This window comes from Labrus bergylta, chromosome 13, assembly GCF_963930695.1.
Source record: "Labrus bergylta chromosome 13, fLabBer1.1, whole genome shotgun sequence".
Taxonomy (NCBI): domain Eukaryota; kingdom Metazoa; phylum Chordata; class Actinopteri; order Labriformes; family Labridae; genus Labrus; species Labrus bergylta.
The window spans coordinates 15564031-15590405 of NC_089207.1; the positions used below are offsets into that span (position 1 = coordinate 15564031).

Here is a 26375-nt window from a genome sequence, read left to right on the forward strand (position 1 = left end):
ACTGTACACTCTTACTCGGTCACTCTCTCTGTTCTCTTCGTAGCTTCATCTGTCACCGCCCTCTTCCTCTTAGCCAATGTTAGCTATTGTATCAAACAGTATTAGGGTTGTCATTTTTTTTTTTTTATTCCTGGGGGAGAAAACTCGCATTTGAACTGTAATGAGCATTTCAAATTCAAAATGTATAGTCTATCAGCGCATCAGGCCATCCAGCAGAGGGCGCTCTCAGTGTAACATGACCTTTCATGACCATTCCAATGTGTTAAAATGTTTAGTATCACAGCCCTATACAGTACCTAGACAAGCTTTGCTGCTTTTAGGCTGGAGGCTGCTGTGTGAACTATTGTGAAGTAGCAAAGTCGTACACACTTCTCGTGAGATGACCTCAGCCGGCTGACAAAGTTAGATAGTACGCTAAACAGGCAATCGGGCCCCGCTGTGGAGTTGAGAGAGATGCCATTTTCACTGTTGCAACTTATTATACTATTACATCAAGCCTTTTAAAGGTGTCATATTGTTGCTTTAAAATATATCTGAAGTTCAAGGAGGTCAAGCTGGAGTTGTAATCCCAGTGAATGTGTCACTGGTTCTCTTTCACTCAGTGAAGTCTCACCTTGTCTCTCAGATGATGTTCTGCGGCATCGATATTCAACGGGTCATCAAAGTTCAAAAGGTCCTGGAGAATAGACAAAGAGAGAACAGCTCAAGGTACAGAGAGAAAAGTGAGACAATGTGATTGATTTTGGCCGGATCTCAAATGCTTGTTTATTGCATTAGAGAACTTTTCAGGGTTCAATAATTCTTTTTTCTCTGGCTCAAATTTTGTTTCCCAATAAAAAAAAAACTAAAAAAAAAAACTGCTGAGAGAGATATTGCCCTGTTCAGCACAATTTGCTGTCTGCAATGTCAACCCAGATTCTGCAAACAAAGCAAACACAAAGCCCTAATTATGCCGCTGCCTTCGAGATGCCGTGCACAACAAGAAGAAAAGTGTTATTAGAGAGATAAAAAAAGGAGGATGGCCTGAGAGGTTGTTTCCTGATTAAGAGGTAAGATTCAGGGCAGGAGCACACATCAGTGCGGATTACCATCTCCATTATCATCATCGCACAGTTCTGACCCGGGGAAGTTTCTAAAAATGAAATCGATGATGCATTTATGCAAGTTTGGATGAGCTAATTGTGCCTATTTTGGGCTAAACTAAAGATAGCTGAACAGGCTGCTAATGTTAGCATCAAAATGATTAGAAAATATGTCCATACTAACCTCCATATGTAACTGTATAAACATCAAATAAAATAATCACTTTTTTTTTCATCTGATATTTAAAGTTTTTAGAATAAACTCCTTTAAACAGTCTATAGATTGTCATATTCTTCTGAATGTATAATTCTTTGTAAATTAGCTTAATTTGAGCTTCATGTAATAATTGTTTTTCTTGTTCTTCTTCCTTATCATCTCAATTTGTTCTTTAATTTGTGAATGATTATTTCCCCTCAGTCAGTAGTTGCAGTCTTGAGGCAGCTTTAATTAAAGATAAAAAGTAGTAATGGTCAAAGTTGAATTAATCAAAAGTGGTGTGCCGATCTTATTTGTTTCTTTTGCCTTTTTAAAAAATATATATTTTGGATCCAGCACACTCTAAAGCGAGGTAGATGCTACAAGATAACCAGACCAATTTTGGGCCCGATTCCCCCCCCATCCACCCAAAATCAGGACAAGGCCCGATTACCTGATGGTTCCAAAGATGATGAACGTTTAAACGGGAGCTTCTTGGTGTGTGGATCTGGTTTTCTTCTTTTTAAGGTTGAACTAATCACATTAGAGTTAAATGTGATTCAGATCACTTATTTCTATTAAGGAAGATTACATGTCTGATTTTGACAGATTTGAGCAAAAATGTGAGCACAGATCCAAGTTTTACATAACATCTTTAAATAATCAGAAACTATAAAATATTCATGTACGTGTTGTTTACTGCCATGATCAAATCAGAGAGCGTTGTGCATTTTAGATCAATCAGTTTAGTGAAAAAAACAAATCCCCTGTATGCAAAGTTAAAACAAGCCAAACTTACGGTAAACAAGGAGTTCAATCCCCAGACAACATCCTGCAGAGAACAAATGGAGAAAAAAAAAATATACATCAGCATGTCAAATTGTAAAAACAGTTTAAATATAGAATGAAAGCATTCAGACATTGTGCAAGAGAAGAGCCGAGACTTATACCAGCCTGTTCGGATCAAAAAGCAAGAAAAGAAACGCACTGTTAGGATGCAGATATTAAACACTCGAGGGAGGCTCCAATAATTATTTCATACCCAATATTTGACTCCTTTGTATTTGTAGATGATGAACATGTTTATATTAGCTGGCTATTATATATATCTTTTCCACAAATGTTTGATAACTGCATTTGAGGGATCAACACAATAAATGTATATTTTGGTATCTGCCCCAAAAATCCCATATCAGAGGGGACCCTATTTCTCAGAAAGAATGCAGTCAGGGTCACTCACTTAGACCATAACACCAGGAAGGTTGTGTCTGTAACCAGGGGATAAAAATCTATTTTTGAATGAATTGAAGTTATTTGTTATTTCAGAAAGAGGTGTTTTCTTTCTAATCACAGAAATGACGAGGAAAAAATAGCCCATCAATGGTGGTCTTGATTTAAGATCCCGAGTCTGCGCAGTCCGTAGCCTGGAAGCTACAGTATGTGAATGGAAAAACAATATCCTAATTGCCTTTTTATCATTGCAGCTAACGACCTTCATTATCCCACACGTTATACTTACAGGAAAATTCCAGCAGCAACATGATTAAGTAATAGAACAGATAATGCAGAACAGGAGCTGTAATTCACTGCGAGCTGCTTGCGAACAACCACTGCTTGTTCATTGATTGACAATTTCAAGGTAATGCTTTCTTGGCTTCTATTCAATTATATTTCACACATTCCAAACACTTGTGCGGAAATCCTTTACATAATGGAGGGAAGCTTTGAACCTTGAGTATTTAAGATAAGCAGTAATTGGCAAAATGTCTGTTCTATCAACTGTGCCTTCAAGAAATTAAATGGAAATAATCTTTGACAGAATTCCAGGCTGAACTCCTTCCATGTCTTTCAGGTCTGTGTACTAATCCAAGAAAAAAAAGATTGACCGGAGGGCTCACCGGTTCAAGTCCAGGCTCGGAGTTAAGTGCTGAATTGAGTTTGATCTATACACCTAATGTTTTACACATTAGTCATAATAGTAATAGTTAGATGTTTCAAAACAAGGAACAGTTTCCATATAATCATAACTACATGATACCACAGTGCATGTCAGAACTCTAGAAAGTCACTGCATCAAAACGTAATCTAAATGTTTGTGTTTTTAGTTTGAAAGATGTTCTGGAACTGTTTCACAGCCAACAACAAATTTATTCAAACAAAAAAAAAACAGCTGTGACCTGCACCACTCTTTCCTTTGTGCATTGCATCGTGGGAGGAAGGTGTGCATAAGCAGAAAACAGAAACATTGCACCACTGCATTTAGTTTGTAGTTATGTGTGGTTGTTATATACTCATTTTGGTCTTTTAGGGTTGAGAACAATGAGACATTTTCAACACTTCTTTGAAAAGTTTCTTTATCATTCCATACAGGATAAAACTGGCTTTATAGCTGACGTCATTACAAAAGAACTCAACATACTGGACCGTCCTCAGCTGGAAACATGTGGATACCTGGACAACATTTGAATGATCTCTTATCATTTTGACTTAAACTATGCAATCTGTTTAAAGGTCCAAATATGTAAGATATCTATAATCTTACAATATCATCAAAGATTGAAGTGCTGCTTCTCTAACAACTTCGCAGCAGCCAGTATGTCCTCCCAAGTTTTCGATTCCGGCGCAGAATGGTCTGTATTTGTTTTGACCAGAGAAGTAGGCAGCACCCCCACACGGCCGTTTTGCCCTTTGCCGCTCTTCTTGCCTGGCAAACACCCAAACCGACAGTGGCTGTAACAATGGAAGCGGACAAGCAAACTGGTTGAGATATACCTTATTCGAACCGACCAAAAAAGCCTCTGCCTTTTCTAATAAGCTCCACAAACATGTGGTAAAACTAGGATAAATACTGGAGATGCTTTTAAAAATGGAGAGAGGTTGGAAAGCGACATAGCCACCTGCATGAAGATTGACTTTAGGGAGGAGAGGGTGGGGGGGTGGTGGGGGAACAGCTCTATCCCAATGTTTTGAATTTGGACTGCAAAGCCTTTTTTAAATGCTAGGTGTCAGAATTAAATATTGGTCCTTTAACTTTGCAATCTGTTCGTAAACCGGTCAACAGTTTGTGTGAAAACGTTTGCAATACTGATGCAAATCTGGAACACATTTTCTTCACCGAGCCTTAAACATACACCATACAATATCTACCCTGTTTAACAAAGCATGTTTTGTATATTTATATTTGTAGATATTGTTCATAAATTCAATTCCATGAGCATGTACAGCTAATTAATCTTCAGATTCACTTGTTGATTATTCTATCATTTCCAACGTATATTTGTATTCTATATTTCCTACTGCTATGTTGTGCAACTGTGATGACCGAATTTCCCCCTAGGCTTAAAGTATTTCTGATTCTGATTTCCCTTTCCTTAGTAACTGTCGTTACTATGGTCACACACCTAGCAACAGCCAGAAGTCAAAATAGTTTAGCCATCATAGAGTCTGAATGCAGTTTGCATGTGTGTGTATATATATATAACATCAATTCAACAATAATAAAGAGGAAGTCATAACCAGTCAGAACTGTTCTTTTGTAACCTGTTTTTCAAAGCTTTGCACATAAAATGTGTGTTGAATAAAAGTAATTGTTGCGACGGTATTTTACATGACACTGGGTGTGTGGGCATGTGTGTGTGGGCTGAAGAGGAGACAAGTGGTGACCAGCAAAGAGGGACATCATCACCCACTCCAGCACTAACACAATCCTTTCTGACTCACAGCTTTTTGCACTTACCTTTTCTCACATATATTTTGTGCACTCACCATGATACTCACTGACACACATAAAAACATCGTTTCCGGCAGAGTATCGCAACGCAGCAGGCTCCTTTCCAATCCCTAAGCTGTAAGCCTCCCAATGCTAGCTGTGCTTTCATCTCAACTTTGCAGTAAACTGATACAGAAGCCTAAATACATGTATCTGTACAGCAAAATGTAGAATAAATAAATTCATACCAATTACATGAAATCTACAATACTAACCGGAGTCCTCCGTAAGCCTGATTTATGTGCTCATTGGTTATTATTGCTTCAAAAATGCCAAAAATACATAAAGATAAGCACCCAATCAGTATGCAAAGCTGCTTTCTGCACCGAGCCTTCTTAGAATCAAGGCTCAGGGGAAAGTATTCAAAGGATTTAAAACAACAACTGAGACTTACTACATTCTAAAACACGAGGGGGGGGGGGCTTGTTTTTTAAGAGCAAGATATTGATTGAAAAATGTAATATGAAACATAAAGTTCACAATTTTCACAAGAAAGCTTTGAAATGCTGTTAAATTTAAATACATTAAAATATCTGAGGTAGTTTTATGTTTACCACTGGCTCACGTTGACAACTGTACTTGATAGTCTGGTGGGTCAGAGTAAGAAAAATCTATTCACCAGAAAAGGAAGGCAGGATGTAGCGAAGGGAAATGATTATTTTAGAATTTGTATGCATAAAGAAAGTCTCTAAGTAAATAAAATAAAAAGCTGTGTGTGTCTCTTAATGTACACCACCTCCTTCTACCTCGACATCTCATGGTGATAATAAGGCATGTTTATGCACAACAACCCACTGCCACATCCTGAAGAGTGGAGTACCTTGAAGTGTTTTGCTATGATACAAAGGTGATTCTTTGCATACAAATACATTTCAAATAAACAACTGCAACCTTCTGTTTTTTCTCAACAACTTTTTTTCTCTCATTTTTTGCAAAAAAGTGAAAATCACAGCAGGTATTCAGACATAGTTCCCATAGAAGGGGGTGATATTTAAGTGAGCTGGTTTGGTCTTTGGTTGGTATAACATGACAGTGTTTGTTTTCTGATGTAACCAGGTCTGACCAATATGGCATTTTTGGGGAGAAAGAAATCTGATACCGATATATATTGGGCAATATCTTATTTTTAGATCTATGTTCCATCTGTAGAGATAGATACACACATTTATTGCATATATTGCTCACATGCAGTTATCAAACACCTTTGGAAAAGATGGTCACTCAAGTTAGAAGTAACTGAGCATGTACGTGCATCACCACCATCTGCCATAAAATTAGCCGATACCAATAGTGACTGGATAAGCTAACATCGGCCAATATTATCTGTTGGCTCTAGTTGGGTGTGTCATGCACAAATCACAAATGTTCTGTTGGCAAACTTAAACAAATTGTGAGGTGAATATGAGCATTCTGGGACACCTAGCCAAGCTGACCAACAACTCCCTCTGGGCTTGTTGTTTTTTGCTCTGGGTTGATACGGGACAGGACGGCAATTCTTTCAGCTTGTTTATGTTTCACTCAGAGGCTCAAACATGTTTCATGTACGTGAACCCCCTCCCTGTCCAACCCTTAGCCCTGCCACCACACGGGGGGAAAGACAGACTGCCAAGCCCACTCAGTGTTGCTGTTAGTCGAAGCATCATGGCAGAGTTTGACTGCAAGAGTACAATTAAAGGAGAACCAACAGACTTTAAAAACCAGAGAAAATACTTCAAAGAAATAAGTACCAAATCAACTTTAGACTGCATATCTGAATGGAGATCAGACGTAGAAATTTGGTCGGAAGACTAAGTTAGGGGTGGGGGAGGAGGGGAAGTGGTGCACTAGGGACAGCTTTGTTTTGGTTTAAGAGACTGGTCTCTACATCTCCAGGAAATCTGAAAGTTGCATATTATAACTTTAAAATCTGTACCCCCTGTAATTATTTTGGTTTGTATGTCAACATAAGAGAGGAGGGAATCACAATATTTTTGTCGGCTCAATCATTGGCTCAATGGGTTCAAAAGGCAGAGTTGGTTCAAATGCTATTTCAGATGGGCTGCTGAATGGAAGCATTTTGGATCAAAACAGACAGAATGCACTCACAGTGGTGCTGCATAACTATATGGGGGTTTTTGGGGTGTTTTCTTATTCACGCATGAAGAAAATGATATCATGCAGAGTGAAACCCTAATGTGTTCAGTGATGTGGGTAACGATGACATTCCAATATAACAAACATTATCTAGTTTGACAGTTTTCCATTATGCAGGATATGATTTGTCTGAAAACCGAGGAAGAAGGCGAACAAGTAAGCTCATGTGTGCAAAACCACAGCAGAATGAGAACTCCTAAGAATGAGACACATCCTGACAATAACCTCAAGAGCAGCAGAATTTAGTGGATGGCCCTTTAAACATGTTGGGTGACAATTGTGCTTCAGCACAGTACGGGACAACTGAGCCTAGTGATAGTGCGCCCTTAGAGTTTAAGAGAAACTTTTCAGAAGCAGAGATTCACCATTCAAATATATTTAGTTCCACACTCAAGTTTCTTTAGAGCATCATTTTAGTCAAATCTTCAATATCAATAGTAGAGGGCGGCCTTGCTTTTATTCCTTACAGACTTATTCTTAACCACTCTCAAATGGTGCTCTGCTGAGTGAAGAGTAAAGCTTAAGTAGTCAAGGCGCTCTTTTATGAGCTGCTGAAAAGGCCTTTGTTGTAAAGTTTATCTAACATAGCCCTGTGAAGGATTATTCATTGTGTACTGAGAGGATTTCACTGTGTTTTCAACAGCACTCTGCAGTCCTGCTTGAACCCTCATTGAGTCAGTTTAAGAGGGTAAAGAAACAGGTGGAATATTAAGAAGGTGTTATGTGAATGAGTGTCATCCTGAGGTCTTTTGTGCTCTAGATTACCCAGTCTGTGAAGACTAAGGCTTTGCTGTATTCATTTTAAACATTTCATACATCTTCTTAAAGATTTGAGAATAATGCATTGTTACAAGATCACAGATATCCAAGTTTCTGTCACTGCAGAAGTAACTTTAAAACAGCGAGGTCATTTGGCACTACTACCAGCCGTTGTCACTGACGCCCAGCCACCCCTTTCAAACTGTGTCGTCCCCACAACCACCGCGCATCCTCATTCATGCACGACCTGCTCCGACCTCCACCTCGGCGGCCAGGAAGTGTGGACAACAGGAACGTGAGGAATACAAAGGAGAAATACTTCCTGCATATTATCCCATCTCCCCTTTTCTTCTGTAACATAACAAAGAGTACTGTCTTCTACCTGCTCTTTTTTAATATTAAATAACAAAGAGTAAGTTCTTTTACATGCTCTTTGTAAAGCGTCCCGAGTTAACCTTTGTTATGAATTGGTGCAAATACAGATTGATGATTGATTGAAAAGTTCTATAGACATGGGTTTATTAAAAAAACGTGTTTCCAATGTATTTTATGTCACGCTACAAAGACAGTAAACATAGGGGGTAGTGAGAAGTGATACAAAACAATCCATATATCTCTCTGGACGACTTCTGATTATCATAAATAAAGCTTCTACTGAGCAGGGGTGCAACTTGAGTGGGGGAATTATATGCTTTTTTTTATTAGTCCATGAAGGGTTTTTGTGTTATGTTGTTTTATATGGAATAGAAAAACTTCATGTGGTAGAACTGTAAAATAATGTTTAAATCTGCTACTCTATTTTGTAAGATTTAAATATATGAAAAGCTGCAAATGTCAATTCTTCTGCAGAATGGTTGTAAGAACAAGTTGGACCCTCGAAGAGAAACAAAAGGTTGCTGCCATACAGAGTGGTGTAAAACTGTCCCATTAGAGTGAAGCCATCATCCACACTTAAAAAACAGAAAGAAAATCCACAATAAAAAGCTCTAAAAGAACTGATTTATATATATTTTTAAAAGCTGCAACATACTGTAAGCTTCAGAAGCAAAAATTAAAAAGCAATTAATATACCTTTAATGTTCTGGTGGGGGCCCAGCCTGTGCCGTCAATAGAGTGTTCCCGCAATAAGCTGTATGAAAAAAAAAAAAAAAAAAAAAAGGCCAAAAATTGTCAATACGTGTCATTTCCCAATGAACTGATGAAAAAAATACATGAGAACAGATTTCTAGTGTATGGGAGTCATTTATTCTATTTACTTTGTAAGCAGTTAGAACAATACTGCACTATGAATGAATAGAACAGATGAGCTAACGACGGAAGGTTTTTCATCAGTGACACAATGAAGAAGGTGTGGACCACATTACCTCAAACAGATCTCTCCATTCTCTGTGATGTTAGGATGCCATATTCTGGTCAGACATCTCACTTTAGGAGGCTGCAAGGTCACAGGAGGGGGGAAAAGTCAAGAGTGTGGACAGAGAAACACGTATTCTATGATAACTTTAAGCTGTCAACAAACTTGAAAAAAAAACTCAATCCAAAACATGGGTTTCTTTAGTAGAGTGTGTGGTGGTGGCTGTGTCTGCAGAGACCCTGTCCTACAGTATGTCTGGATTTTGACGTTTTGTGTTGCTTTGGTTGACCCTGGACTTTTCTGGGCGGGGGTCTCTTGTGTTTCCCTCAGCAAGTGAATTTAGGAGTCTATACAATTCAGCGATTGGACGCATTTCAAACCGGTAAATATGAAGGAAGTGGAAATGGTGGCAAGGAAGGGAAAATATTATCACAGTGAGGCAAAACGCCAAAAAGCTTGTTCCAAAACAAGGGTGAACCTTGTGTTGACTTCTACCTGCGGATGCAGATACTTTCTGTTGGACAGGCAGGTGGTTAGCTTGTGCTAGCGTGTGGTAGCTTGCAGTGTAGGTACATGCAATAAATGTGCACACTACGTCCTGCAGTGGGTGTGCAATTCTGGAGGCGATGAGCCCAGTAGGAGGTGCCCAGTTTGAATGTTGTGTTTACAAGCTGCAACCAACAATGCTAACTGACTCTACCTTTAACATGGTTTAAGTTATATGCTTTTTCTGATTAGACATGGCCTCAGGTAAGGAAAAAAAACATTTTGTAAGCAGAAAGAAGCATGAGAAGAGAGTGGAATTTGCAACCATAACAGCAGTGTCACTGCTGGACCTCCTATATAAATGAACAGATAAATATACATCATTTAACTTTAGTGTGTTTTGCCATATGTTGTGATTCTTCAGTCATAATTAAACAGTCCTCAAAACTCCATCGCTGAAAGATGGTTTATTTGCTGTGTTTGGTCAACATGGACTGTGCCGTCTGAGGACAGAGGATGGCGGGGGAGAAATAGGCCTGAACTGACCACAACACAATCCTAACAGCTTGCATTATTCATTGTTAATTATCTATTTATAAACACAGAGGACAAATACAAAACAACACAACTGCTGTTACCATTTTTTACTGCTGCTACTATATTAGTATAAATATTCATACCTATCTAAATATTTTATTTATACATGTCTTTTGCTGCTACTGGTGTACAGTATATTATTTGTATACATGTATAACTTGAGTTTTTTTTATTTTAGTTTTTGTATCGGTGTGCTGTTCTATCCTTTGGTGTTACCTGCTGCTGGAATCTGAATTTCCTGAGGGAACCTTCCCAAGGGATTTAATAAAGTTTTGACGGGTAAATCAGATTATCATGTAACAGCCCTAATGGCAGGTCGATGATGACTGTAAATATCACATTTGAGGTTTCCTAGACCCACAACAAGGTCTTACAAGCTATGTTGCTACTGCTGTTCTTTCTGTTAATAGAATCGGAAATATAAAGCTTGGGTTACACAGGCACAGTCAGTTAATGAATAATAATAGCTATCAAATGAACCAAACGCCAGTCAATTGCAATACATTAAAATGCAAATAGGCCTATTTGAGGTTCCTGATAAGCTGATAAAGCCGATCTTTGAAGCGAAGGACGTCAGCTTCAGTTGACCTGACAAACACACAAATAGATTTAGCTGATATTTTGTGATTAAGTGTCCATCAGGCTGTCTGGAGGAAATAATCCAACGTGAATTTATTTTGTTTTTGTCAGCCAGATACAACAACAACAACAACAACAACAACAACAACAACAACAAGGAACGTGCAGACGGCAGTTTAGCAGTGGATTGTTCATCTTCACTTTAGGGAGATGTAACAGCGGCACATCTGAGTGTGCTTCTGCCTTTTACAGTTGAATATTACATTGTATACAGTTCAGTAGAAAGAAGGGCTTTATCGATGGAAGTTAGCATAGTTTTGTTTACAGCCATTTTTTGTCCTGAAGCCCAACATTTCTGAATCTCTCCCAGGGGGTCAGTTATAGCCCGTGCCAGGGATGGGCAACTTTGGTCACATCAAGGGCCACATTTATTTAATTCTCACTGCCAGGGGACCAAATTGTAGGACACAAAAACAATTACAGTCACTTGTGTGTCTCAGATTTACCGGTGATCAAATATTATTACCGACACATTTCTGGTTTTCATGATTTCATTGACCTGAGGGCCACGTTGATGGGGGCTGCATGTGGCCCCCGGGGCCGCCAGTTGCTCACCACTGCACATCAATCTTTTATCAATAGAGGTCCATTATGTTGGACACCTTTTGTTTTTGAGGGAGGCTATCAGCTCTTTGTATTGGGTGTAATGTGTAAGTGCACAATCATGTATTTTTGGGGCGGTGAACCTCACAGACAGAAACCCATTTACACTTAAGTCCTACCCTGAAGCCTGTGTGTATGAAGAGAAATCAATAAGAGGCTGTTCAGGATGGACTGTTGCAATGTGAACAACTACGAGATGCTACCAGGTTGTAGACAGCTTTTTGTCAATTAACTGGATGTGCAGGCTAAAAGGCATGAAAATAAGAACTACCTCCTTTAATAATTACATTCCATAATTGCAATTGGAGTCAGGAGTATCATTCCCCTGGCTCGCTTGTGCAATTTAACCCCATTATGCGTTTAACTGGACTTTTTATCTGAGGTAAGAGAAACCCTTCCGAAACGTCACACTGCTTTTCCATTCCATTATTTACCATTCTCAAGCAGGCACCATAACCGGCAACAGATTGCTGCATGTAGAGGGAACAGTGTTTGTTGGCTTAAATGTGTAATAAAAGACTCAGACGATAGACAACAATGCAAAGCATAAATACATGTGCAAAGGTAAATACAGGCACAAACAAAAGACGCACATTCACACAGGCAAACACATGCTGGCACGGTGAGATAAAGCCTGCGGAGCGAGAATGGATGGAGGAACAGATAGAGGTGAATGAATGATGCAGTGCATTTTTTACTCAGGAGACAAAAAAAAAACATTTGCAAGATTCGAACAGAGCACCTTGACTTTCATTTATGAATTTGAATTGATGAAAATGTCACAGTTAATAATCTGAAGGCACCACATCTTTGTTCTAGCCTGATTCATATTCCTCATTCAAAAAAAAAAAAAACAGGCCAAAACAGGAAGGGAGGTTAGTTTGACCGACCAGAACAGGAAGCTCCCACCTAAAGCTGACAGGCAGGTGGTCAAATACATAAACACACAAACATACACATAAACTCCTTTGACAAAAACAACTGATAGAAAAACTGGACCACTTACCACCATGTTATAGGCTTCGGGGACGTCGATTTCAAACTGAAACCTTCCACTTTGGTAGTAACCCTCATCTGGAAGCAGAGTCAGGAAGATGAAGAAGAAATGTTTAATGACAATCATCAATTTGTACTTTCTGTAAAGAAGGCCTTCAAAGTCACCACTGCTGTTAATGGTTAAGAATCATGTACAGGTAAGTCATCAACTTAAACATGAAGACTTAAAACTAAAAACACACCACTAATGCCTGGCCCATGATTTTTAACCTCTGTATAGATTTTGAAATGTGAGAGACCCCACATGTGACCAGGGCTGTGTAAAAATAGCAATTCATCAATGCACTGCAATTTAGTATTTGCCCAATTCAATATTGATTCAGAAAATCCTGAAATGGATTATTTCCTTTGTAATGAAGTCCCTCTCCTGTGGGGGGTGCTGTTGGTGCCGCAGTACTGTGATTTGCGTTCTACAGAGGCCCCACTCAGCTAAACAACGTCTGTTGTTTATTCAACAAAATGGCCACAGCGATGGGTAGACATTTGAAGTAAGGGCCTCAAGCAATTGAAGCTGATGTTTGGACACGTTTTAGATTGCGGTGTAAAAGTGGAACAGAAGAAGTCCATAGAAGAAGTCATGTGGCGCGTGAGCTGTGTGAGTCAGTATTTAAATATAAAAACAAGACGACCAAACCTACGCAACCACTTGAGCCGACTCCACGCAGAAGTTTTGAAAACTTGAATGAATGATTGAATGACTCTATTTCGATCTAAAAATTAAAATAAGATGATAAAGAACAACTTTACGTGTACTTGACTTTTTCCATGTAATTACAGCACAGTTAGGTTTAATACTTTGGTGTCGTTAATTCAGCTCAGGCACAGATGTTGCTCTTTAGAGCCGACTTTCCTTTATGTTTTATCCTTTGTTTACTAAAGAATCATGCAACAGTGAAATACATCTTGGAGTCAGTTTGTTCTAAACCAATACGAATAATAGACACATTCTTATGTGACAAATATCAGAAGGTATTAAGGGTTGCATTGAACATGTTTGAAATGAATCATTTTAAATCAGGGCTCCTCAGACGTCCTTTCACCCTCACCATCTGACATAAACAGAAAATGTGTTTAAGCCTTTAGAACCATAAAAGAATTGCGACTTTTCTATGGAAGGAGAGAAGGTCCATGGCCCTGTTATCCTGTAGTGTGTATCCTGCTTAACCCAACTTCAACAAAAAAACTACCCAAAGCAGTAGATCCCAAGATTTTCACTTGAATGTTATGTCCCCACACACATCCGTAAATACCAAGCAAAGAGTCCTCAAGTGCTGCCTGCAATGAGGACAGGTCAGAAGGTGCATCCTTTATGGGCAAACGGGAAATGGTCATTTCTTCTTCAATGAAAAATTAAAACCAAACTAAGCCCCAGGTGTTGCTTTAAGACTTAAAGGAGCTAGGGTCATATAAAATGCAATTGCTGTTAAAAAATAGATGAAGCTCAATGGTGAGGTGCTAAAGCTCCCTGGGAGTCGAATATGGGGTTCTTTTTTATTGGTGGCACTCAACATTGAAATCCAGGAGGAAGCTGAAATATGAAAATAATTGTTGTATTTTGTTGAGTATAATGTTACATCCCTCGCCATCCCTTAATCACCTCAGCCAAGACAGGAGACTAAATGGACGCACCTTTTGAAAGAACTGAAGCTGTATCTTGGAGCTTGTTTAGAGGGAGTGACTCCTCAAAGTGAAACCATACAGTCCGACCAGATTCAGACATAAGGTCAGAAATAACACAAGCTTTAAAACTCAAAGAAAAAAGAAAGAAAGGGCTCCACACATATGTGAGCAGAAAATACAAATCAGCATTGAAATACTTGAAGTCAATTGCAGTGGCATTTGTTAGGTCTTTAAATAAAGATGCCAAACATACACAGTCCTTCTCTCTTCATCTCTGTAGCATATTTAAGCCTATTAAAAGGCTTGTTTAGGATATGGAATCTGTCATTAATTAGTTGGTTTAACATTCAGTGATGTGAAAGGTTCTCAATGAATTGATTCCCGGGACCCACAGGTGCTCATTTGATTGGGTCCCAGGGAAATTATGTTCCCTAAAATGAATGCAATCAATACAATTTCAAATAAACACAGTTTTGGGTCCACACTTTTCAGAAAATGCTTTTTATCTTGATGATCATGGCCTCAAGGTGCACGGTGCTGCAGTGGTTGGCACGACCATGCGTTCCTGCATGGTTCAAAATCCCCGGTCAGACAGGAGCCTTCTGTGAGGAGTTTGCATGTTCTCCCCTTGCATGTATGGACTGGGTTCCCTACTCAGGCTTTCTCCCACGGTCTAAGGACATGCTCATTAGGTTAATTGGTGACTCTAAATCGTCCGTAGGTGTGGTTGTTTGCATGTCGGCCCAGTGATTGACTGGAGACCGGTCCAGGGTGTAACCCCGCATCTCGCCAAATGACAGCTGGGCTCAGGTCCAGCACCAGCGCAAACCCGAACTGGACAAGCTACATACATAATGGATGGATGAATGGTTCCAGCCTCCAGATTGTCATCCCCATTGAGCTCGTGTTACAGCTCACTCAGGTGGACTGACACTTTTTGAAACTCACAGTATGACTGACCTCAAGAAAGTGAGAGCAAGACATAAAGAGGAAAAGAAAGAACTTTGTAAAAAGCAAAGTCATCATTTAACTCTCTGTGCTGTATTGACAGAATCCAGATTTGCATATTTTGTCTGAAATTTCATTGCTCAGCAGTCTTGCATGGACCAATATCAAAATCAACTCTGCAAAATAGTTTGTAGGATCTCATTTACATACGTATATGGAGGGTCAAATGTGTAAGTGACAGCTTTATGAAAATGAGAGTTTTATCAATGAAAGCATGATGCTATATTATTGGTGGATGCTTTTAAGAAGATGTTAAATGACTGGAGACGGACACATTCGGCTGTAGATGTTCTTCCTGATGTGTTTGTGGATGATCTTGATTTGTGATGTGTTTTTTAATGTCTAATAATGTATTTTTTTTTGTTGTATTTGTATGGTGGGCTGCTTAGGGTTTGTTTGAAACTCTGTAAATTGTGCTGCTGCTTGTATTGGCCAGGATACTCTTGAAAACGAGATTGTCTTTCCTGATTAAATAAAAGAAATACAAACACAACGATGTTTCTACCTGCACATTCAAAAATGACATAGACATGCATCTCTGTCTCCCTCTCCCTTCATCTTTGTGCGCTCACACTGAGTAACTGAGCAATTCGAGATAAGCGTCTCACAAAAGGCCCTTCTAAACCGCACTGATCCCATTCCCTTTGACAGAGACACAGACAGAGACACAGACAGAGGTTCAATTTAATTAGACCACACACAGACAGTCTCCCATGTAAAATATATGAGAAGAGACAGGGATAGAGGGCAACAGCTTGACCGAGTGTGAGTAGAGAAAAATGAAAAAAAACAACATATCCAGACTACGATATGTTAAAATACAAACAGAGAAAAAAAAAACAAATGGAAATAAATCTACTGACTAACAGCAGCATAAAGAGGTCATGAATTATTCATGAGAGTCTACAGTGCACTGGAACGATCAGTCTGTAATGTCACTAGATACTGGGCGCACGCACGCACACACACACACACACACACAACCTACTGTAACACCTAAACTCCAAACTTTCAGGGTAAATGATTTCAAATGCCAGAAAGACGTTAAACAATTTAATGTAAACCACAATTGGGACTAAAAATGCATAAGCGATATTAAACTGTAGTTCAGTCTGAATCAGTGTTTTGTTAACTGTGAGGAAATAATAGATTTTCTGCTTGAATACACATGTGGAGCTCAAAGGCAGAGCACACCTAACAGAAAAATCACAGAAAATCATATTCCTAGGCAACATGATCATATACCGTATTTAAATTGCTTCCTGGACTGTTTTCATTTTCAGCAACTGAATCAGAGAAAATAATCACAATAATGTCAACAATGTGTGCTAAAATCACATATCTACATCTCACATTCATGTGGCTGCTGTGAATTTCAATGTGTGATTTCTCCTATAGGATGGAAAAGTGAGGCAGAGTAGGTAGAGCGAGACGGGTATTCATGAGCCCGGAATGAGCTCTGAAAGGCGTACCTTCAAGAAGAATATGGTGAGATGTACCAGAAAGAGTACATCTGCCAGAAGCTGAGAAGCTGCTATGTTGCCTTTTCTTTTCTTTTCTTCTTGTCTTTAACCCAGATTCGTCCCCTTAGTAACATATTTTGGAGACGGGGGGGGGAAAGCTTGGGTGAAATGTGTTTTTTATACCATGGGAACACAGCTACTGGTATGATTTAGATTCTTACCACAGTCTTGTCTCTGGCATATTTTCAATGATAATAATTAGTGCTCTGTTTAAACTAATGTAATCATTAGACAGAGGCAGAGTTTCTGGTAGGAGTTTAAAGACTCAAAACTCTCCATTTGCTGTGTTGTGTCATGAACATGAACATATAATGTTTCGAAGGGATTGTGAGAAAAAACTATATTTGATAATATCACTTTCATAAAGTCAGTATTGTTCATATGATAAAGGGTTTCAGTCACCAGGATCATTGCAGCTCAACCGATACTATAAATAGTACACAAGATACAATCGTATGAAATACACAAACTGTTAACTGGCTCAATAAACACAAAAATGAATTAGACTGCCAGCCAAAATTTTAATTCTGTTGGCTCGGCTCCAGAGAAGTGAATAAACGAACAGCAAAGACGAGTGAAATTTCAGAAAAGTATAAGACACAGCACACGTTCAACACTGAGAATATATTCTAAAAACGCAGAACTTCACTTCCTCTGAGCATGTGTTTAAAACACAAAGTCATCCGGGGTGCTACAGTTATAATAAAACCTTCATATACAGTAAACAGTGAGTCTTACAGGTAGTATGGAGAATTCAGACTATGACCCCTTAGTGACCCTAAACTACGGGCACTAAAAGAGTTCTTCTTGCAAGCTCCAAGAATGTTTTCTGCAGCGGTACATTCACATCAGTACGTTATGCAAATCAAGCAGATTAAGGACACATCTGAAGCACATGGACAATGTTATTTGTGTCTAATTTTTCCTCATTGTTAATGTTTTTTTATAATCCGATCCAACACTAACTTGTGAGAATGTGTTCACCCCAGGGTGTTGCTGTTGTCCCCATTCCTCAGAGACACAGGGGTCCTGGGCTATGGGGTCACAGCCCAGAGCTGCTGCATGGGAAAATCATAAAAACCATCTGATCTGAACTGGAAACAGACGGACACGGACAAAGTCTTCTGTTTGTTTTGTTACACAGCAAAGTAAATGTTAGACCATTGTTCTGATCAAATATTTACTACATAGTGTGATAATGTGAACAATAATAATCTTTCACAAAAAGAAAATGTGCTTTCTACCACATGCCTTTCTGCAACATTGTGTGTGTGTGTGTGTGTGTGTGTGTGTGTGTATATTCATAGCCTTTGTGTTTCTTTGGTGGTTCGAGTACCAGAATCACTTTAAAACATAGAATTACAAAAAAATAAGCCAAGCTGCCGTCTTCTCCGAGATGAGAATTGCACCACTTAAGCTCTCCAATAAAGCAATGGAAAAATGCACTTCAGACAAAATGGCCACGAGAACCACCAGTAGCCCTGGATTATAAAGACACAGCATTTAACCCACTACCAGGGGGCTCTCAATCAAAACAAAAACAAAAGGACGTCGACGCTGACGGCGAATCACCCCCACCCGCTGAAACCAGAATATTTTTACTGACGGTGTAACTTAATTTACATGATGTTTTTTATCACAGCAGCACATACAGCAACAGTACGGCAGCTTTCAATAGCAGTCTTTGACGTATCATCTATTGTTTCCACGGCAACAATGAACACGTCGTGCGGGTCATGGCAGTCGCTGCGACCAGACACGTCCCGTTAAACTATAACATTAGGGACGTTTCTGGCTTTGATAACTGTTGGAAATATTCAAGGTAATGTAAGTGCTCAAAAATGTATATAACATAGGTTAAGTAAAATTTTCATTAATTGAAACATTAAAGTGTAAAATGTATACATATTGCACTGCTGGTAGCCCAGTGGTTAGTGCGCGCCCCATACACGGAGGCCGAGTTCCTCTGGGTTTCGAATCCGACTTGTGGCTCCTTTCCCGCATGTCATTCCCATTCTCTCTCTCTCCCTGATTTCTGACTCTATCCACTGTCCTGTCTATAAATAAAGGCACAAAAAGCCAAAAAATAAACCTTAACATTTTCTATATTGTATCTTTAAGATGAGTAAAAAGAAACTTTTGACTCCAGATTTTTGTATTATCATCGTTGCTCCTTAAATCTTCATCAGTGGGTACAAAATGTTTCAATAGCAAACGTCTTAATGAAACCACTGAGCATGAATGAAGAATTTCATAAAAGTCTCGGCATAAAAAGGATATAAATGTTTTTCTGTGATTCTGTTGGACAGATTTCATTTTGTTCTATTTTTGACTTAATGTGTGAAGCAGTGTGCTTTGAAGCTGCACCCGTAAAGATCTCAACTGCATCAAGTAAAAGTCTTTATCTGGAACAAAGCAGTAACTGCTGATCACTAATAAAATAACGAAAACCACCAGAAGTAAAAAAACTCAAAAGAAGAAAAAGGAAGGTGTAAGCCTTGAGCTCTAAATTCTCCTCAAAACAAGTCCAGATGATTTTACCTTAAAATGGTCAGGATATGCGAGAACTATGACAAGCTACTTCCTGAGGCATGCTCTGTTTGCAAGTTTTTTCCTGCGTACAAACACCTTCCCTGCTGTTCAAACTAAAGCTTTGGTGTTTGCTGTTTGTAAGAGATTCACACCAAGTCTCTAAAGAAAATTATAAATAATAACTTAAAGGTGCAGATTTGAGGACAGAGGGACCATAGCATACCTGCTAATTAGCATCCTCCATCACAACCAAATCATTGTGGTACTGTTGTCTCGCCTCCAATACGTTAATATTTATTCCCTGAAAATGATGCAGAGAAATTATTTTTTTATTTTTTTTTTGTTTACTTCCTCCAAGTGGAAGGCCGGGAGGAAGGGAGGTGCACAACTTTAAAATAAGTTCACAGATATGAAGATATGATGACACTGTTTGCTTGCTTTGTATAAGATAAGATTGTACATATTTTACTTACAGGCCCATCAGTATTTTCGATCTGATGCTGTATTTAAACAACTTAAAGTTAGTTGTGCTTCAGAGTAACATCGTGCTTTGGTCACTGTGTTAGAACGCCCGCAGCAAGATGCATAATTAAACCCCGAGTTAAGAAACAATTCATGTTGTAAGATTAATAAAGCAGAGAGCAACAGATTGTGTTTTATGTGCATGAGCCTCATTTCCCCGCGTACTCGCACACAGTCACCCCGAATGAATGCAAAGAGCGACTTTAAACACGTGTTTGCAAATGGATGCATGCTGTACTTGACCATGTTTCACAGGTGTAGTCTTACACTACATGTCAACATTCGATCTTTCCTAGCACACACACACACACACACACACACACACACACACACACACACACACACACACACACACACACACACACACACACACACACACACACACACACACACACACACACACACACACACACACACACACACACACACACACACACACACACACACACACACACACACACACACACACACACACACACACACACACACACACACACACACACACACACACACACACACGCACACAAAGGCAAATACACACACAATCATGCATTTGGAGTTCTGTATCCTCTGTCATGGCCTCATCCTCTTGAGACAAAAGCAAAGTTTCTGACTAAAAGTTCAAGAAGAGCAGTTACAAAATCATGCAGCCGTTACACACGGGGTAGCTATTAACTGAACATTACATGTACATTTTAACATCATCAGCAGTGATATCTCCATTATATGTTATTGGATTAATGATTGATGGATAAAACTCATATTCACCATTCAGGATAAACTTTCCCAGTGGCATAATATCTCACATGCAATACAAGAGCTGATCAAATGTATCACTTCACCCACAATATATCAGATGTGGTCTCAAGTGAAGTCGATCCATGACTGTGAATTTGATTGAAAGACTGCAAAGAAATTCCACACTGGCTCCCTGCATTACGTCTTTAATTCAACTGCACATTCTCCTGTTGTAAAGACCAGTTCATGTGAAGAAACTGATGCAGTTCAGTCTCTTCTTATTCTTGATCTGATCTTATTTCACTACATAAGATATTAATAATATGATAATTAAATTGAGGCGGCTGTGGCTCAGTTGGTAGAGTCGGTTGTCTCTCAAACGGAAGATCAGGGGTTCGATCCCCAGCTCCTGTAGCAACATGTCCCATATTTATTTTTCTTCATGTCATATTTCAACTGATTTTGCTTATTTCAATGACTTCAATGGCTTATTTCAATGACTTGACATTGGTGAGAGTTGGGCTGTGTAAGGTGCCCCTGTGGGGGAGGGTATCTAGAAGCCTGAGCCCGCCTGTGAGCTGTGACTTGATACTTGAGAGGACGATCTGGGGTGGATTGTTAAACAGAATCCATTTTGATTAGGCGAGACCAGCAGGTGAATCTGTGCCCGTCTGGAAGATAGGACTCTGTGGTCAGAGACTTCAGAGCACTAACACTTGAAGGGCGTGCAGAGCAGATAACATCATTGTATTCCAGATTTGAGATTGAAGATAAAAGATTTCAGATTTGAGACAAATTTGAGATTTCATTTCTTAATTTTGCTTAATGTCATATATCGTTGTTGCTTTTGGATCTTATATTTTGACTTATTTTAAATCTGTGTTTGTTAAAGGTTGTTCTCATGATTTTTAAACGTCTTCTTTTAATGTCTCTTTTTCCCCTTTGTCGTAATGCTTGGATGAAGTCTTGTGTGGAGCACTTTGCAATGCCATGTTAGGGAAATGAGCTAAAGAAATAAACAAGTTGTGAGAAATGGTGCAAATAAATCCTTATCCTGCCAGCAGCACGTAAAAGAAACAGAACAGGGTGAGAGTGATTAAAGAAAGAGAAATGAACAAGTAGGAGGAAGTGAAAAGGGGAGAAGTAGTTGTGTCTGGTGTGTGGTTGTGTGTGTGTTCGACAGGAGAGACGGAGGGTTTTTAATAATTGAGCGAGTCTTTACCTGAAAATTCAATCTCCTTTTCAACACCTCTTAGAGAACACGACACCAAAGCTTGTCTCTAATTGCTGATCTTTGCTTTTTCACTGCAGATTTTGCTTACAAAGGCCTTGGTGGAAACTAAGCTGGAGTTACACTGCCTTCTCGGGTGGCAGGGAGATGGATGAATCACAGACTTACACACATACACTCACATTTAATTGTAGTAGATCACTCTTATACACTCTCAACCACAATGCCCGGAACAACTGGAAATAAACTCAACAAAAACTCATCACTTGTAGAGCATGAATAAATCATAATTATAGTTGACATTCAGCAACTTCTAAAGACTCTGTGGTGATAAATTCACAAGAGATGACTCTAAAACGCAGCTTTTACTTCCACCCAAACTCAAAGGAATGTCCCAAAATAAATTGAAGATAAAAAAACCAATAAATTCAACCTGCTATTCCAACAAAGAAAAGTAAGAATTTAAAAAGTATCGCAAACTCTCACTGTTTCATATTAGAACTACAAGGAAATAAAATTATAATAATTTAATTCTTAACAATACAGTGGGAGCAAACTTTACTGTTGAATGAATGAATTCATATTTTGCTGCCGTGCCTGATAATTTTACATGACCCATCCCACATGGAATTAACTGAAAGTTAGGGATGCACTGATGCATCGGTTTAACATCGGTATCAGCAGATGTTGGCCCTGTTGACAGACGTCAGCACATCAGCAAATAATGTAATAATTTACTGTGTTGATCCCTGAAATGCAGTAATCAAACACTTGTAGATATAATGCAGAAAATACGGGTATCCAACTGGAAAGTAACTGCATACGTGCATCACTGCTTGACACTCTGCTGGTGAAAGAGAACAGTTGTAATAAAATTAAACTCAAATGAAATGCTGTTTGACTGGTGAATAAATCTAGCAAGATCGACACTGCGACAAAGTAGCCGATAGTCACTTGATATACTCGTATTGGCCGATATTATCTCCTGGCCGATTAATAAACGGGCTCTACTTCCAAGTACACAAACGTCTTTCCTTTTTCATGCAATCAGAAGAGTTGGACTTACATTTGCATTTGATGGTTTCTCTAGCATCCAAAATGGTACAGTGCTTCTGATAATCTATAAATACCACTAACATACCACTAACACTGAAGTGTATTGATATATTCTTACATCCCTATAGTTGCAGGGGGCTGAAGTCAATCCCAGCTGTAATTGGACCAGATTCCCACTTCTAGGGCTGACACACAAAGACAGAAATACTTCACTGAAATCATCTTTAGGAAAATATTTTACGTAGATGTAGCTTTTTTTGTTGGCTGAATTTGAATGTGATGAATCTAAGTAGTGATTGAAAATATTCTGTCCATGTTTCACTGTCAGCAGGCACCAGTGTGATTTTATGTCCCTCACACAAACACATTGCTTCTTTTTCCCTTTTCTCAATTACCAGTGTGTTTCTTTGTCCCCCTCTTTCTACCAATACACCCAAACTAAAACACAAAGCTACTTTTTGTCCCACTTTCTTTCGGTCTCTGGCTTTTGTTCTCCATCTCTTGTATCTTCAAACTCGAGGTTAAAGGTAGATTTCCACATTCTATAAAACACAGGATTGAGCTGTACGCTTTGGGCTTGTTGACAGAGTGAAAGTGTGTGTATGTGTTTGTGTGTGACTGACAGAAAAGGAAATGAGAGGTAAAACAGCCCCCAGAGACTCTGCTAATTCCACACACCAGTGTATTCCGTTTGCACAGTAATCGATAGGTAGCCTACTTAGGTGGAAACACTGCTGAGCAGGCAGATAGGAAGTTTGGAATAATGAATGTGAAATGCAGTGAAGACTGGCGTGCCATTTTAAAGGAACACTTTAAGACACACATACAAGAATCACTTCATCCTCCTCGCATCCTCCTCAACAGAAACATCCACTCATACACACACCGCATACCGTAAGTCTGATAGAACAGAATGAGATAATCCTATCAGGAGGCTTAAAATGAGTAATATGCATTGTCCCTGTAAAATTCAAATTAAATAACAATAATGAAAAAATGGGTTTGCGCTCACTTTATATTTAGGGAAATGAAATGATGACATTTAGCTGACTTTTAGCATTCATGTATCTTTAATCACTGATTCAAAGATGTACAGAGTTTAAAATGCTGCATAGAATGCCGTCATCATCTGTTGTAAAGCTAAAAGCCTGCCATACTGTAGCTTCTGAATCAGCCCGGGTAAAATGACTCGGCTCGAACAGTTATAGAGATTCTAAAATTAGCCAAATGAAGGTGGCTCATGGTCTTTGAGCTTACGGATTTATGGACTGTAAGGGGAGTTTCTGTTTGTTTTATTAGTAAAGCCTTAGATAAGATGAAAGGCTATTTGAAACCCATAAATCACAACCATAAATGAATCTCTTCAACTAAACCAGCTAATTTAAACTGTTTCAACTTCAATCTATAATTGAGAGATTTAAATTACGGTAGTTTCAAGTAAGTTCAATCAAACAATCAATCATGTGATAAAGCGAGACAACATGAGCGCTTCTAGTATCCATCAAACCTCCAGTGCTCATGGGAGGGAATACTTAAAAATAAAAAATAAAAAATAAAAAATAAAAAAGAGGAAAAACTAAGCTTAAAAAAATTGATATAAATGATCAAGGACCAGGCACCTCGATCACTTATACAAAGGTTTTTTTGGTCTTAAGTTTTCCTCCACTTTTTTTATATTGATCAATCAATCAATATGTATCTGTATAGCACCAATTCATAAAAGTATTTATCTGAAGACTCTTTTTAGAGCAGGTAACAGACCCTTTGCTCTTTGTTCAGTTGCAATCAAAAGAAAGTGTTGCTAACACTGAAACTGTGAAGCCAAAATGACATGAGTTGAGACATTTTTTTTACGAGTTTCATTATTAGAGCAGATATTAATGTAAGAACAGAAAATAAAGAAGGTTAGTCCTCTCTTACCAGGAGACACTGCCAGATGAAAATGATGCAGCTTGTCCTCATCTGGGAAATTGGCTTTGCATGTACCTGAACAAGAACAAATTGAGGGACAATTATTAGTAATTATAGTCAAAAGATGTTTGAAAGTCTACTGTCACTTTTTTAAACATGCCTCTACGCCAAATGGCATTCAAATTAAATGACTTTCATTTTCAACAACCACCTCTGAGGCCTCAGTAAGTGCACACTGTCCCTGTTGACTGAATGATTTGAACCTCAGGACTCCTTGTGGCCCCACATTTCCCCCTGGTGTTCAAGGACACGTACTGCACTTCAAACAATCAACATCACCTGACACAGCAGTCGACTATTCAAGTGTACAAACTTTGAAATCAAATTTAAAATAACATCAAAACTTTTCACTGAATAACGCTTTAATATTAATTTGATTTTGTATGAAATCAGACTTTACGTACAGTATTATTTTGTGAAGACTACAATGACACTGATTCAATTGCAGCAGTTCAAACCGTGTTGAAAAAAAAAAACAATCTGTCAGCAAAGCGGCACTCCACAAAGAGCTGATGGTTTGTTTATAACATTTGAAAATGTATTGGTCCCCTTCAAACTGTCTTCACCACACTCACTGAGCATTTATGCCTGCATTAGTGTAGAAATATGCAGGGAAAGGTTTGACTCAAATGCAACAATGTTGAGAGCATTTACAAGATCTGTGGAGCATTAAATACCCAAAGAACCATCAGACATATACAATACCTCCTTATATTAATAAGAAAATATTAGTTGATAACCTCAGTTTGGTAATGCTTGAAGGAACAAATCCTCAACAGATTCATCAATTTACTGATTTGATTTTTGTCACAACATGCCTTAGCTTTACTTATACTCCTTTATTGTACTTGCACTAAATCATCTGTTTCACCACCTGTTCATGAGAGTGGGAATGTTAGAGAGGTTTTCTTAATTTGGAATATGATCGCAAGATAAAGTCTGACATGCTCAATGGGGCACGTTGTTCTGCTTTGACTCGGAGAAACCTTTTATCACATACACCTCAGAGCAAGAAGAACTTCATACTTTGGTAGTTAAAGTGAAAAATTGGCACTCATACACACTAAGTTGATGCTGTGTCATTAGAAGGGAAATTATAAGAGACAATTGATGAATGCCAGATATCTGCTCAAGCGACTTGTGAAAGCCCCTTCTGTTGAAGTGGCCCGTCCATTGGGTTCCTTCTTCCTTTCCTTCCTTTTTTCTTCAAAGTGTCCCTAGAGCACCACTGCTCAGTCTGATTATATAGGAACAGATCCCTTCCTCCTTTTTTCCTGAGTTCCTGCCTGCTCTTAATGGTAGAAATCCATCAGTGTCATTCAGTGAGTCCAGACGCACGGCAAAGAGCCAGCTTTCCATAAAGAATAGGGCCGAAGCCTCATGAAAATCGACACTTTACACAAGACCATATTCCATCTTTGAAGCTGGTAATGAGGCACAGAGCGAAAGAACTCGATGGTTTCTTTAAAGGCGCAGCGTCCTTATTCTGCCCTTATCCAT

The 26375-nt window shown here is 38.8% G+C and overlaps 1 protein-coding gene across 1 annotated transcript in view; it reads right to left on the reverse strand.

The window, feature by feature from the left end:
• ube2f (ubiquitin-conjugating enzyme E2F (putative)) overlaps positions 1-26375 on the reverse strand; it is a 48833-nt gene that overhangs the window by 16365 nt on the left and 6093 nt on the right. Inside the window, exons 4-9 of the mRNA XM_020644768.3 lie at positions 24825-24890; positions 12625-12692; positions 9304-9374; positions 9011-9068; positions 2078-2110; positions 614-676 (exon numbers count right to left, since the gene is read on the reverse strand). Of these exons, the coding sequence (XP_020500424.1) occupies positions 614-676; positions 2078-2110; positions 9011-9068; positions 9304-9374; positions 12625-12692; positions 24825-24890 (359 nt within the window). The remainder of the gene's footprint in view (positions 1-613; positions 677-2077; positions 2111-9010; positions 9069-9303; positions 9375-12624; positions 12693-24824; positions 24891-26375) is intronic.